This window comes from Physeter macrocephalus, chromosome 10 (genome assembly GCF_002837175.3).
Source record: "Physeter macrocephalus isolate SW-GA chromosome 10, ASM283717v5, whole genome shotgun sequence".
Taxonomy (NCBI): Eukaryota; Metazoa; Chordata; class Mammalia; order Artiodactyla; family Physeteridae; genus Physeter; species Physeter macrocephalus.
Genome location: NC_041223.1, coordinates 7,508,874 through 7,524,753, shown reverse-complemented (window position 1 = coordinate 7,524,753; position 15,880 = coordinate 7,508,874). Strand labels below are relative to the sequence as shown.

Below are 15,880 nucleotides of genomic sequence, written 5' to 3'. Positions count from 1 at the left end.
AAATTTTACTCCTTAGTAATAATTCTTTTTCAAGATTCATCTTATGTTATGTTTTTGTCAATTGTGTTCTAAAAGTAACTGTAATTATAACCCAGTCAGAAAGGATTCTAATAGTTAGAAACATTGTCACAGAAAAGAATGTTAATTAAATGTCAATTTATGTACATAATTTATTACCTGCAGAAGTAGTTATTTACCTGTCCATTAACATAATACACATTAACACAAAACACAATATTTTCTACATAAAATATTGGTATATATGTATGTGGGAATGAAAATAAGAATTCGAAGAGAAAACAGATTAGTGTCAAATTTTAGGCTATTGAAGAACTTGTTTTCACTGGATGATGGTAGGTGTCACGTGGCTATAGTACTCTATCAGATACAGTTGAAAGAACGATTTTAAAATGTCAGCATTTGTAGTGTACTGAAAATTACATCCATGGCAGATAGTGAAACTGATAAAGAAGACGTTTATATATCACTGTAAAAATATCTATGCGATACACTTAAAATTTTTATTTAAGGAGCATATGAGCAAAAATGTTTAAGGATCACTGGTCTGGACAGATGATCAGGTGTCTTGAGGGTAAGCATTGCCACATGTCTCCGTCTCCCATGTGTTTTCTTTGTTTTCCCAGTTTGACCTCGTGTGTGTCAATGCTTGGATGCTGGACCTCACACAAGCCATCCTAAACCTGGGCTTCCTGGCCGGGGCATTCACCTTGGGCTACGCAGCGGACAGGTAGGCATGGGTATGGCAGCCAGTTTACATCTAGAAGATGATGTGTACCTATGGAGAGGAAGATGTTTCATGTTAACTATTCTTGCTAATTTTGGAAAAGGATCTTAATTCCTCCACTTACGACATTCATACCTGTTTGGCTGCACTAATTCCTTCCTTCGTAAACTTCGTCTCCTCACCCCTTGAACTGTACAGATGGTTGGGGCTGCTCCCCTTGGGTCTGAACGCATCTGAGAGGAAACACAGAGCAGCAAGGCCGTGACTTCATGGCGGGGCCCGTGGCTGGCTGGTCGGATGCTGTGGAGGTGATTCCATGGGCTTCAGTAACTCGCTGATCGCGGTTTGATTAATTCAGTCATAAGGTCGCCCCCTTACAAATTTGTTTCATTCAGTTAAAACAAATTTTTGTATTTATTCTACAAATTTAAAACTCTGCAAAAAAAAAAAGTTTTCCCAAAACCATGAAAAGAATTTGATCTATTCTTGAACATCCATAAATACACCAGACACAAAGTGAGTGTATGTATTCAAGACAGTCGTGCTGTCTCTTCAGATATCCCCGTTTCAGACATTATTGATGTAGGTTATTGTACTCCTGTTTAACTGTTCCTTGATCCCCATTCTAAGTGTGAACCTACTTGCAGTGATTTAACAGTTCTCTGTCCTCCATGTCTGGCTTACTGTTGCTCCCAGCACACTCCAGCCCAGCATCAGCGGGTCGTCGTGACCGGGGCCGTGCTCGCAGTGGGCAGGGAGTGCCTCTTGCAGAGCTGAGAACAGCAGTTAATTGGAGAATTCAAGACAAAACGCCCCCAATCCTGTAGGCAGTTGGTGGTCTGCATCTGACCAGACCAGGACTTCAGAATGGGTAGAAGCTTTGGTGGCCCTCCCTTCTTCTGTCTTCTTTTCCATGTCTTGTCCCCCAGCCCTCCTCGGCATGTGACTTTCTCCTTAATCCTCTGTGTCTGGTGCTCTTTCCCTCTCTTTTATCTGTGTCTTTCCTACTGCACAACCCTCTCTTTCCTAACTGGCTGCCATTTGGAATTGAGTTGTAGATTTTCAATATGTATTTCTTTCATTTTGTTGTTACTCTTCCTAATTGAAGCATTAGGTTTTGCTTCTTCGGCATGTTTCTCTTTCACAACCAATCAACATATCTTCAAACTAAAGTAACTCGACTAAAGGAGGGGGCTTTTCCTTCCTGTGTTCCAGGAGGGGCTGAGCATCTGTCCTCAGATGTGACCCGGTACTTTGGGGAGGAAGACAGAGCCGTGAATAACGCTGCCTCACCTTGGGGCTGACCGTCTTTCAGCTCCTTCAATCTCTTATATTCTTGAAGGAAAGGACAGAAGCAATTTAGTAGGTCGTATATCTGTGAGAGGAGGGTGGGAAGGGCAGAGAGTGAATTTTAAAACCTAGGTAAACCGAGACTACTTGTGTCTCCACTCTGAAGCAAGATGCTGTGTGAACTTGATGGAAATGTCTATGGGAAAATGTCTTTGAATCAAATCTCTCAAAGGTCATTGATGACAGGGCTTCACCAGCCAATAACCTGGCACAGCTATACTGAACCACTTAGCATCAGACTCTCAGAATATTGCCCGCGGTGACCTGTGTCTTCTGCCTAAGCGCTTTAATAATGGCTATGTAAATGGTGAAAGTAAAACACAAAACTGAAGAACAAATCACATTTATTGTGACCTTGATAGTTTGTAAAGAGCTTTCACATTAGCATCTCAGTTTGGTCTCTACAACCTCACTGTAGAAAAGATAAAAGAAAAACAATCACAAGCAAACAAACAAAACCTGTGTCTTGAATTGCTTAAGAAATTCACCCAAAGTTGCATGACTGGTGGATGGTTGAGCCAGAAGGCCAGGCCTCTTGGCTGTCATGACCATTTTGGCTTCTTTCTGTCCCTTTCTCCTCTGACCCCACCCACAGAAATGCTAGGAAGTGTCCAAGCTGTGCCACTGGAGTGACTGTATGGGAAAAAAACATTGTAATGGAGAGAGGGTCATCTCTTTGGAAACTGCAGTCCCAAAGGATGCATTCCATGCTTTAAATTTTGTCATGTCATTTCAGAGGCATATGTTTTTATGTGCTCTGGCTTTGCTATAAAACAAAGCGTAGCCTTTTCAGCAATCCTTGACATGGTAATAATGAACCTATAAAGGACACAAATTCTGCACTTAAACCTCCTTTAACCACGCTTCCAGTGAGAGTCTTCTCATCGTGTTGAAGAAAACGTTTAAGGTAATCTCATCCTTTCTCTTTCTCACAAAGGTACGGCCGAATAGTCGTTTACTTAATATCCTGTTTCGGTGTTGGCATCGCTGGTGTTGTGGTGGCATTTGCACCCAATTTCCCTGTGTTTGTGGTCTTCCGCTTCCTACAGGGCGTGTTTGGAAAGGGGACATGGATCACTTGCTACGTGATCGGTAAGACCTGGCTGCGCCTCCTTGTCTGTTTGAGAACCAGGGTTAGGTGGGTGAGAAGTGCCCCGGGTCAGCCTTCCTCCTGCAAGTATGGTGAGGCTTCATTGCTGCAACATTATTTCCGCAAATGGGAGGATGCAGGGGCAAGAAGCTGACTCTTTAGAAATTAAAGTTCCATCTTGTTTTGGGAAGCAAATATGGACTCTCACCAGATACTGGGGTGAACCACTTTCTAGCACGGCCATACTGTTATCACATGGTTTCTTGCTTTGTTTTCTTAGAGATTAATCTTTAGAAAAACTTCAGTAGTTCCTTGAAATTTTTTTTTTTTTTTTTTTTTTTTTTTTTGGCTGTGCCGTGTGGATTGTGGGATCTTAGTTCCCCGACCAGGGATTGAATCCAGGCCCTCAGCAGTGGAAGCACAGAGTCCTAACCACTGGACCACCAGGGAAGTCCCCCTTGAAACATTTTTAAAGCATTTTCCATGTATTTCTGTGATACAGTTTGAGGTAACATCGCCGTGCTCTCAAATATTATTTCTTTAATTCTATTCCTTCCCCACAAGTGGAGAACTTTTTGCCATGCAGGAGATATGACCTGAAAATGAGAAGTTCATTTGTAACCCTTTGCTATCTGCCATACCTAGAAAGTTGGACGTCTGAGTGTGAAGGAAAGAAAGACTTCCCTTTGCTCCTATAACTGGGGAAGGTCCTGGCTGCCACCTTTCCATAGTGTCTGGGATAGGCACCCACTCAGAGTCCTGGCGGATCTGTGACCAGGGAAATGTGAAGCCTCCTCTTTTTTTTTTTTTTTTTTTTGCGGTACGTTTCCATAGTGTCTGGGATAGGCACCCACTCAGAGTCCTGGCGGATCTGTGACCAGGGAAATGTGAAGCCTCCTCTTTTTTTTTTTTGCGGTACGCGGGCCTCTCACTGTTGTGGCCTCTCCCGTTGCGGAGCTCCGGACGCGCAGGCTCAGCGGCCATGGCTCACGGGCCCAGCCGCTCCGCGGCACGTGGGATCCTCCCGGACCAGGGCGCGAACCCGTGTCCCCTGCATCGGCAGGCGGACTCTCAACCACTGCGCCACCATGGAAGCCCGAAGCCTCCTCTTTGATTATCACCCCAGATCTGTGGGCTTCCACCCACTTCTGTTATGGCTGGGCAACCCCTCTTTGGGTTGCCCACTTTGGGGACCGCATCGGCAGGCGGACTCTCAACCACTGCGCCACCAGGGAAGCCCGAAGCCTCCTCTTTGATTATCACCCCAGATCTGTGGGCTTCCACCCGCTTCTGTTATGGCTGGACAACCCCTCTTTGGGTTGCCCACTTTGGGGACCCTTTGAAGATCTTTCTGTGGGCGAGGAAGGAGAGAGAGAGCTGGGGGGACTGATGGTTGATGGCTGGGGCAAAAGGGATAACTTCGGACTATGAAGCGTTTTTAAGGAGACCCCAGTCTAAGTGAGTTTTCCTAGTTGTGATCTTAGGGCAGCAATAAGGTAACATACGCCAGGATGATCAGAATGGAATTAGGGACAGATAGAAACAGATCAGTGGGAGGGGAGGGGAGGAAAGGATGCCAGCAGTAAAATTCCTCATGTGATTTTAAAAGAAATATCACACAAATGAAAGGTCCAACACTGTGGAGAGAATTATCATTTGATAGAAACTATCTTGTGATAGTGAAAAATTTATCTGTAGAATCTAATGTTCACGATGAATCACCTAAAGAGACTATAATATGCAAATCTTTAAAGGCTGTGATAAAATCTAGCCGCTTTATTATGTTTATGTTTTGATAATTACAATTACTTTTCAAAAAATAGTCATCGTCTAAGCTTTCGTAAAACCAGCACATATATTCTTTGTATACCCGGAAGGGTGCTGGGCTGGGTGTGTAGGAGGATGGCACGTGCTTGTTGATAACGCAGAGGGGAGGGGGAGAGGAAGGGAGCTGGCTGGGAAGCACATCCCCATCAGGTCACTGCCTGTGGAATCTTCGGGATGTTTGAGAGTCCTGTATAGTATTCTAGCGATGCTGATGGATGGATGTCACAGGTGTAATGTCTCTGTTTGTTTGTTTGTTTCGGAGCTGATCTGGAGCTTCCCTGACCTCTCTGTTTGTTTTCCTTCAGTGACAGAAATAGTAGGTTCCAAACAAAGGAGGATTGTGGGAATCGTGATCCAAATGTTCTTCACCCTCGGAATCGTAATTCTCCCGGGAATTGCCTACTTTATCCCCAATTGGCAAGGGATCCAGCTAGCCATAACGCTGCCCAACTTCCTCTTCCTCCTTTATTACTGGTAACGTGGTTTCGGTCATTACCAAATGTATTCTTATTCCGCAGAAATGTAGAATCTATGCTTCCAAACCAACATGAAAATGAAGGCGAGATTTTCTCACATCTCCAGAATGGCTATGGGCTTTGCGAAGTTCTAGAGATTACTGATTCGTTTTTGACTAATAGTTATTAGTAAATTAATAAAATTGAAAAACACCTTGAAAATAGAGTATGAATTATGTTTTATTATTTTGTAATATTTTTATGGAAACTACAGGGCAACAAACCATATCTGCCAGTATTTCAGCATGCAGTTTAAATGCGATGAACAAGATTTGCTTCTCTGTATGTTCTATTAAGCAAATTCATGTGACTCAGGAATTCTCAGGGGAATAAGAAAATGTTAAGAGCATCAGAAAATTAAGTTATCGGAAAGCTACAGGTGTATGCATTTGATTCTTATTAGAATGAACATATTTTAATCATCCTCTAATTTAATTTTAATATATGAGCAAACCAGTTTACGTAAATTGGGTTCTTAACCTTTTCCTAAATGTTCATTAAATGCCAGTTTTTTTCAGCTTCATAATTGAAGACTGTATATTCTAAGACAGCCTTCTTGCACGAGCAATGTAGTATTGATTATTTTTATCATGAGCAGTGATTGAGTTATCAAGTGAGCATTTTTTCCTGTCCGTTATAAACTTGCAAAGATAGTCTATGTTTCAGAGAGCCAGTTCTAGGCTCTCAGAATCTCCGAAACATGTATCTGATCGCAAGATTCATTTCGATAGAGAAATTCAAGTCATAAACTGTTAAGTTTTGAGATTCGCAGGCATAACTCAAAAAAGCCTTCTTCTCACCAGGGTGGTTCCTGAATCTCCCCGCTGGCTGATTACCCGGAAGAAAGGAGATAAAGCATTAAAAATTCTGAGGAGCATTGCGAAATGCAATGGGAAATATCTCTCGCCAAATTACTCAGAGGTAATCTTACATATTACTAGTAACAAGTATTGTTAAAGTGGGTGAATTCATTTGTCACTTATGCACATATTATCAAATATATGACTAATCATTTTTAGTTTGACTTTAAAAAAACCTTGGGAAGAATCATAAGGTGTATTAAAGAAGAAATAATAGCGAAGTTGTAATAGCATTATAATTGAGGTGAATTGGTCATTTAGTGCATATTTTAATAGCTGCACCAAGTTACTTGAATTACTATACTTGAATCACCTACTATAGGCCCCGTAGTAATTAATCATTCATTCATCTTCATTGGACAAACTATAAGTCTTTTCTTGACATTCAATTGAAGTCTAAAGATTTGTCTTTAAATTTAGTCTTGGAAGTATTATCTCTGCCAACCAGAGCTTGGGGAGTAATGTAATATTTCCGCCTTTAGACTTACACATGCTGAATAGTCTGCCCTCCCTCCCTCCCTTCCTCCCTTCTTTCCTTCCTTCCATCATTCCTTCCTTCCTCCAGCAAAGGCTTTTTGGGTGCCTCTGTATCACTGCATTAAGAGAAAAAAGGGGGGCGGTGTATTAAAAGCTCATTCTTATCTTTTCAAAGATTCGATATGCAGCCGAAGACATATACATGTATTTGAAGCAACGCCTGAATAATTAGAGAATAACATATAAAAAAGATATGATTTTTGCTTTAGCTGCAAAGACTAAGTGAATGCAGAATAACAGAGGATTATTATAAAAGGAATATTTAAGAATAATTTTTTTTTAATTTATTAAATTTATTTATTTTTGGCTGCGTTGGGTCTTCATTGCTGCGCACGGGCTTTCTCTAGTTGCGGCGAGCGGGGGCTACTCTTTGTTGCAGTGCCCGGGCTCCTCATTGCGGTGGCTTCTCTTGTTGTCAACTCAGTAGTTGCGGCTCGTGGGCTCTAGAGCGCAGGCTCAGTAGTTGTGGCGCATGGGCTTAGTTGCGCCGCGATATGTGGGATCTTCCCAGACCAGGGATCGAACCTGTGTCCCCTGCATCGGCAGGCGGATTCTTAACCACCGCAACACCAGGGAAGTCCATAAGAGGAATTTTAAAATGTTTAATATTAATATTGCTGACATTGTTTTCTTTTGTAGCATTCAGTTTGTTTTGCTAGAAACGTTCTGATAAAAATGGGTTTGTGGGGTTGTATTGTCAACTCCCCAGCTTCCTAGCTCCCCAGAACCTGGTCGGCTGTATTCGGATTTCTTCCTTCTTCTTTCACTCTTACATTAAGCAACAAGCAGTAGGCTCTGTGTTTACAAAGGTTTCAACTAACCAGTTGTCACTGTTGGAAGTAGATTAATGATTTACCTTGAGGTTTACAGGTCACAAAACATAAGCTAAAGATAAAACGTGATCTGTTCTAACCATGAAGACTAGTTGATCCTTGTCATTCTTTGACTGAGAACATTTGAGCTGTGCTTCCTGGGAAAATAATACCCCACTGCCCTCTCAGCTTGCTCTGGTCACGCGAGCCGTTGGTCTGCACAGCTGGATCAAATGAATGATACTTTGTACTCAGTTTTAATGGCCAAATGAGTATTTTTGCTATTCATTCATCAGTATCCTGAAGACATTGCACGTAGTCCCAGAGCTAAGCATGTGTAAGATCTAAATCAAGGTTTTAAGAGTATAGAAAACATAGTGTGTGCTGATGGCTTATGAAAGGAGATGCTGCATTAAGCAGGCACGTTGTGTGTTATCATGAGTGGTGCTGAGAGGCCAGAGGATGATTCCCCAAATAGCTGCTATTCCACATCCTATGAGTGTCCAGTCCAACACCCACTGACCCGCTTCGAATTCATGAGCAGGATAGAGATCATTTCAGCAGGGAAGTACTTAAATGCTCTACATCGTTGTGATTGTAAAAGATCAGGAACTATGGATCCGGTGGCTTCCAAGACACTTGAAGTCTAGTTTTTAGCAGTTAGATGATCTCCATTTGAAAGTCAGGTTGGATCAGACTTCCGTTTCTCCAGGACTTCAGTTACTCTAGGATCCTAGCTACCACTGTGGGCGTAGGATCCTAGCGATAGGTGTTGTGATAGGTTGGTGAGCCCCTTCGGTCTTTTTTAATCTCTAGGTTTTCTTTTTCTAGCAACTTTTTCTAGCAACTTTGGTGGAGAATGCTACGGCGTTTTCTTTCTGTTGAGTTTTCTGAAGTCTAAATTTCACTGATTACATCTCTTCGGATCCTTTAATATGACCCTCTGTCTTATATTCCCTGTGATGGAATACAACTAAATATAACTAAATTGGTAGTTAGGTCTAGAGTTAAGCAAGTTCAGGTTTGTCATTTGGGGCAAGACTACTTCATAAGTGGCTTTGTACATTTCCATTAAGAGACACCTAGTATCTCTGTGCCTCTCTATTCTTCTGTGATGTTAGCTGCTGCTGATAATCATTGCCTGGATTTATTCGTTCATCAGAGATTGCAAATTGACAATATTCCCATTTTGTCATTATTTCTTCATGTGTTACTGGAATACTTATATAAAGACTAACTTACCCCATCCACTGAAATGACTCTCAGATACAGTTCCTATAGGAAAGGCAAGATACAGGCATAATTCTTTCCTTTCAGATTAGCAAATTGGTTGCCTGCATTCTCAAAGTGATCAATGCATTGTGGGCTATGGGTTTTTTAAGCCTCATTATGACCTCCTGGATTTATACGTACTGTGTATGTTTCAGTCTTTTGCAGTTATTGTTATTATCCTACTGATGCTCAAATTGCCCCTGTCTTTGGACAGACGAGGCTCATCTTTGCTGCTTCCTGAGTCCCTTTGCCACACCTCTAGCAGTTTCTGAAAGCTTCCTTGCTCATTAGCACGACAAGATTTTCCAGGCTTGTCTTGTAAGTTCCAGTCTCATGTTTGTAATCACCTGCTTCCCAAGGGGGGGCTTCAACTTTTGAAATAAATGTCTTCAAACTGACCCTGTCCATCTCCAGCCTTTAAAAATTGTACAACCTAAGTAGAAAGAGAAAGAATTTTCAAACATAAAGATGTTTAAAACACCTTGCTAATAGCTGAATTCAGTCAAATTATAGGCCAAACCATAGTTTTCTATTTCAGAGATATTAATGTTTCCATGAAGCCTGATAATGTGCAAAATCCCTCTTTGAGTACTCAGAAATACTGGTAGGTAGTGCAGGCATTTGACTTGAACTCCAGCACCGGCACCAAGGCAGGATCCTATTATAGTTTTGGGGGTAATGCTATCAAGTACTCCTATTTTGGCAACTCAAGGAACTATTGCCCATGTCCACAGTGGGACCACCAGGAAACCTTACGGTTACACAGTCACCTCACACCTTCAGAAACCCTCCGTTGCCTTAGCTGGTATCCCTGCTCTCTGGATGTAATAACATCAAGGCACCCATGCCCAAGGCTGGTTGCCCAGTGCTCTCCTTACACTTTTCACGGACCCTCTCTTCGGTAAATCCTGACTTTTGGAAGAAGTTATTACCATGTAAATGACCTCATCCCCCAAGACCTCTCCAATTCCCACCTCATCCTAGGGGTGCACATCCTAGGTTGCAGTGAAGCTAGAGTGAATTGGAAAGAATCTGCTTGGTAGCAAAGCATCCCTAGGAGATCTGGCAGCTGTACCCTCCTCTCATCACTATAGCCTCAGCCACCTCCCAACACCAGCCTGTTCCATCACTGACACCAAAGGTCCTGGTCTATTTTAGGCCCGAGAAGCAGAAGTGGTGGGGGGGTACCCGTTCAGAGCAGAAGCTGTAGAGGCATCACGAGTTTCTGACAGCTCTTTTGCTCTTTCCTTCTGCTACAAGAACAGCACATCCCAAACTGGAGCTGTTACTTCAGTGTGGGTCCAGAATGAGAAGAGCTACAACTTGGAACAGAGCTATAGCAGCTGACCTACAGCTGAGACATGGAATGTGGCCAAGAAATCATTGTTTCCCCTGTAAACTGCAGTCTGCTAAATGTGTCTCAGTAAGCTACAGAGATTTGAGAGTGTTTGTTTTTGCAGCCAAAGCTGACTAATGTAGCTGATAGTAGCAGTACTGCTTCCGTTGCCAAAGTAGGGTGTGGTGATCCACCACATTTTTTGCTCTCTAGATGACACTGGATTGTGGTAGATAAGGTTATTGTTTGAAATTGTCACCTCTTCCCCCTCGTTTCCAATGAATGAAGATACTTCCTGGCTCCGTTGATGCGGGGCCGAGCAATGTAATCTGCTTTGGTCTCACGATGGCTGAAGTGTACGGCCTGCCCTTCAACTTCGGGCTTGGCCGTTCGGGTTGCTTTGGCCAATGGTAGGTGACCAGATGTGATGCAGTAGAGTCATGAAATGTGCTTGTGTGCTTGGGCTTGATCTCTGGGCTTCAGCCGTCACTGTGAGAAGAATATTTCCAGGTTCTCCGACTGACCACGTAGAAGGCTAAGAGACATTTGGAGGAAAGCTGCTCTAGCAAAGTCTCCCCAAACCTAGATCAGCCGTCTCCCAGCCAGCCCACAAATGTGTGAGCTCAATGGATGCTTATTATTTTATGCCACTGTGCTTGTTAAAGAGCATTATTTTTCAAAAGTCAACTGATATCCTGATTAAAGAGCCATTGTCACTTACTGACCTGGATTATACAACTACATAGGTAGTAACTCTGGCAGCAGTTTTGGTTTCATTTTTTTAAAAAAAGGATTTTAAAGGCCCTTATCCTAAAGATCTCTCTCTCCCCCTCTTGTCTTCGTGTGGGATATGCTCATGGAAAATAGTAGGCTACAACTCTAGTTAACAAAGAGGCTCTAATACTACTGAACTGAATGTGTCCATATTTGTTGGCGATATTGTTGTGCTCTGTTGACTCAAAAACCTCTAAGGCTTGATTGTAATTTCCTTACTTTTATGATACGCTTATATAGTTCATTGTTCATAGCTAATCACAGTTTATTGAAATGTCAGTACTAGATGTTACACGGATGATCATTCATGCATAAACACACTCGTGGGTAGTTCCCATGGTGACATGTTTGGATGACATCAAGAACTGAGACTTGAGCTTTCTGATCGCAAAGGGGACATCATCAATATAAATGATCCCACTCTGATATATTTCCAAAACTGAATATATTAAAACCTCATTAAAAAGTGTCAGGCTAATTTTTAGATTACCTTAGTTACCAGAGAGACTTCCAACTCTTAATAGCTGCCATATTTCCTATATTTTAATGAACCGTCACAGAAGCATCAATATTGCTCCAGAGGGGGACTTTCCAGCTTTGGGAATGTCTGTTTCTGACATTTCCTTTCCAAAGGGGATTTTTATAAACATAGTTTTTGTTCTTCCAAAAGAGAAACCACACCATGATTCTGGCTGTCACGAAGCCCAGGTGAGTTGTGTGGTATTTTCGTCCAGTTGTGCTGTCTTTGTTAGTTTTTGTGTTTAATTATCATCTTAGACTTGAAACTTAAAAACTCTCCCATAGAATTCATTTCAAAAGATCCAGAGAAAGTAATTTAGGCCCAAGCAGTGCCTGTGACAAGAGTGGGAAAGGTGTGAGTCTAGAAAATAGTAAAAGACAGTGGGAAAAAACGTCTGTGGAAACTTGTACATTACTCTCCCTTAACAGAAGTAAATCTTCATTCTTTGACTTCACACAGAATAAATGATTCCAGTTCTACCAGCAAAGCCGTCATCCTTAACATGACATGTTAAAATGATTACTGTAATATGCATGCCACCACATTAGCTTTAATTTAGGATATTCTTCTTCGTCGCGGTACGCGGGCCTCTCACTGTTGTGGCCTCTCCCGTTGCGGAGCACAGGCTCCAGATGCGCAGGCTCAGCGGCCATGGCTCACGGGCCCAGCCGCTCCGCGGCACGTGGGATCCTCCCGGACCGGGGCACGAACCCGTGTCCCCTGCATCGGCAGGCGGACTCTCAACCACTGCGCCACCGGGGAAGCCCTAGGATATTCTTGAATGCATAAAAAATGTCCGGACACTTCATATACTAAACATAAAATGGATCTTTGGAGCTGAGAAATAATTTAATAGTACTCCAGTTAAATCCATTTTTGGAAATAGCCTGAGTTCGATAAATGGGCTATATTTCAATTCTAATTAGTTCCCATGTCTTTAACTTTTTGAAAATAAGACAATATTGCATGAATAGGGAAAAATGTTTATGCTACAATTTAAAAAGCCATAAAAACAGCAGTGAAGGACTGTTGAAACCAGAGCGAGTTCCTTTCCCAAGCTGGGTGATTAAATAGGAAGTTTCTTCCACTAAAGGAAATTTGGCCTAAAATCTTCCAGGTCAGTGGGCTCTCATTTCACCTGTACAAATCTTGAGGGAGAATGATCCAGAGCATTATATGGCTTTAATTGAGCTAGAAATCCATGTGTCATATCCCTTAAAGAATGAGATTACAGCCCTGGAGAGGGCCAGGCAGATTTTCAGGGCAGCTCCCCAAAGAGCAGCATTTTGAGTGAGGAACCCTGGGAGACAGGCCTTCTCTCCCCTTCCCTCAAATTGACCTTCCAGAGTCCCTCTTGAAATAGCTGGGCTGTGTGCTCTTGCCACGGTCTTAAGGCTTGAGAAGTATACATCAGAACTGTGAAAGAAAAGCACCCAGCCTCAGTGTTACAGAAATATAAATAAATATATATGTAGATATAGTGGTACCAGTCAGTCCTGGCGTCTGATGACATCGTTCTAACAAGTAATTGGATCTACAGAACCCAGGACAGCTAATGGACTAGATGGTGACCAGTAGGGTGACCAGTTGTCCCTGTTTGCCCAGGACTAGGAGGATTTCTAGGATACTGAAGTCTCAAAGCTAAACCTAAAGAACGTCTCAGGCAAATGGGGGTGGGTTGGTCACCCTGTGACTAGGTCAGTCCTCACCTTCCCAGCTATGCTTAGAGGAGGATACCAAAGATGTACATTTTCTGGCTTCACAAGCCCCTCCCAGCCCACTGGGACCCTGATCCCTATGAGAAGACCGTGGGGGGGGGCCTGGCCTGACTAGAGGATGGGACCTCGGATTTCCCGACGTCAGATTCAAGCTGCCGGGGCCCCCAGGTGCCTGCCAGTCTTCCTCTTTCTTCCTCAATCCCTAATTCCTTAAAAAACAAAAACCAAAAAACTTTTACAGCCTTTATTTGAAGGTCTAACATGAAGTGATACTCCTTTGAAAAAAACACACACTTTATTGATGTATGATTGACATGCAGAGAGCTGTACATATTTCATGTATACGACTTGCTCAATCCCCTGTTTCTACTATAGTTCTTAATCTGGACTTGAACCCTAGTTGTTCGACTGGGGCCCTGGCCCCCTGCTTACTTTCTGCCTGTTCTTTCTTTCAAAAGTGGGGTCCCACTGCTGATGTCTTTTACTCATCTGTTGCCATAGAGTTAGATGGTGCCCCTCCTGATAACTGCTGCCTGCTCTTTCTGGAGACCGCGGCTGCTGAGAACCCGTCCTCCAGGTGGGTCCCACACGGGACAGCAGTGCCGGCCCACGGGAGAGCCAGGTGTCCCCTCCCCCCACTGGCCTCTCTTGGTGTACATTCTTGGTCCAGACACAGAGCCGAAGCACTTCCATTCACCTGGCCTGCTCTCCCTAAAGGTGAGATTGCAGCAAACACCGTAGGCAAAATGATGTTGGATCGTGACACAAGGGGAAGCGTTCCAAGCTCTACATAGTGACATTTAGAGGCATGTCAGCTCCTCGTTCATTAGTTACAGAATCTGGGAACAATGGACTCCTCCCTTTTTCCATCTCAAAGGCTGGTCCTTGCCCTTCAGCACAGCAGCCCCCGAAGCGCTGTGGTGATGCAGAGAAGCCTTTGCCTGCTTCTGGCCCAGCCCAAGCCCCAGTGGCGCATGGCAAACACAGCTAATTAAAATATAAAACAAAATGAATAAGCCACACAGCCTTATTTTATTCTGTTAATATTGATTGCTCTTTTTTGTGAGAAGTGTGAAAATGCCTACTTCAGTTATTTTAATTCTGGGTCTGTCTTACAGAATAAAAAGTGAGTTTGCTTTTGCTCTTGGCTTTTTGAACACTTGCCAAGAGAATGGCCCTCTAACACCGTCTTTGAAATCTTCATATTCTCTCGTGTGAGAGAGGAAGATAGCAGCTTTTTCCAGTGTTTTGTTCCTGTGCCACTTGGCCCGCTCTTGTGTTTTCGGCAAAAGCAGTCTCTGCAATCCAAATTGCTGTGCTTCCCTACTGTGGATAAATGAGAAAATACTAGCTCTTTGTGAAAGTGTTCCTTGCCGTGCAGGCCATGATGGGTGCAACTTCCAGAACCCTGCACACCCAACTCCCTGGCAGGAATTCCCGGGCATTATTCCTAATCCAGAGCTGCTGTTGCTATGACAGTGCTGCTTGCTAGATCTCCAGCCCATTAGGAAAACTGCCTTTTTTCAAGACATAATCCTAAGAAAAAAAAGAGATGCAGCCTGGGTGAAATCATTTAAATTCTCCAGGGCTAGGTTGATTGTTGGAGTATACAGACATGCTCCTTTGACGTAGATAAACATGAGAAAATTGTGTTAAATAGTAACAGAGAAAACACACTGGGATCTATTCGCTTCCATCCCTAGAGGTTCCCCCCGGGTAGATGGTATAAAAGGTATCAGGTGCTAGATTTTCAAGGGCTAAATCTTTCCTTCCCTGGAAAAAACAAAAATTAAGATCCGTCTAACAGATGGCTGGATGAAGAACACCCAGGTTGTGTTGCAATAGCAACACTTCTTCATGTGGATACAGATGTGAACGGGACCAAGCCCATGCAATCCAGGGATGGCTAGATTTCTTGGTTTAGAACAAATAATACGGGTCTGTGCTGTTTTCATTTTTCTTTGAATCTGGCCCTATTGGAGGGAAGTATAATTTAATGTACAGAAAGGGGACCTGATCGAGAGGAAGCCTTCCTTCCTCAAATAGTGAATGTACCTCTCTTAAGGTGGCTGAATAAAAGGAAGCTTTAAAGAGTGAAGAAGTCCTTATATCCTTCCCAGGAAAAGGACTTAGGGAATGTTGGGGGAAATGGCCTGAACCAAGGACACTCTTATGCTGGAAAAGCAGATCTTCGTTACCATCCCTAGGATTGGGCATGGAGGGTGACCAAAGAGGAACGTTCTGGCTAACACACTCCTGCCTCGCAGCACCTGTGACCTCAGCCCCAGAGTCGATGGAAGAATCGTGTGGCAGTCTGTCCCAGGGGGCCACTGATCCTTGGGGACCATCAAGTTACTGCAAAAGTCCACAAACCATTTGCAGCCAAGTCTTGTCTGTAGAATGAGTGAATACATCTTGGATAAACATATACTATTATTTCAGATGAAAGTAGATGCCGTTGTGATGAATAATGGCTAATGAATTGAAAAGCGTTAAGTTCAAAGTAAATTTGTGTTATGTTGTC

General features: G+C 43.1%; 1 protein-coding gene across 3 annotated transcripts in view; it reads left to right on the top strand.

Annotated features, from left to right (window-relative positions):
* SLC22A3 (solute carrier family 22 member 3) overlaps window positions 1-15,880 on the top strand; it is a 91,832-nt gene that overhangs the window by 44,218 nt on the left and 31,734 nt on the right. For all 3 annotated transcript variants that reach the window (XM_028494782.2, XM_024122718.3, XM_028494783.2), the window contains exons 2-5: window positions 645-748; window positions 3,033-3,187; window positions 5,318-5,486; window positions 6,331-6,448. In XM_028494782.2, coding sequence (XP_028350583.1) covers window positions 645-748; window positions 3,033-3,187; window positions 5,318-5,486; window positions 6,331-6,448 — 546 coding nt within the window. The remainder of the gene's footprint in view (window positions 1-644; window positions 749-3,032; window positions 3,188-5,317; window positions 5,487-6,330; window positions 6,449-15,880) is intronic.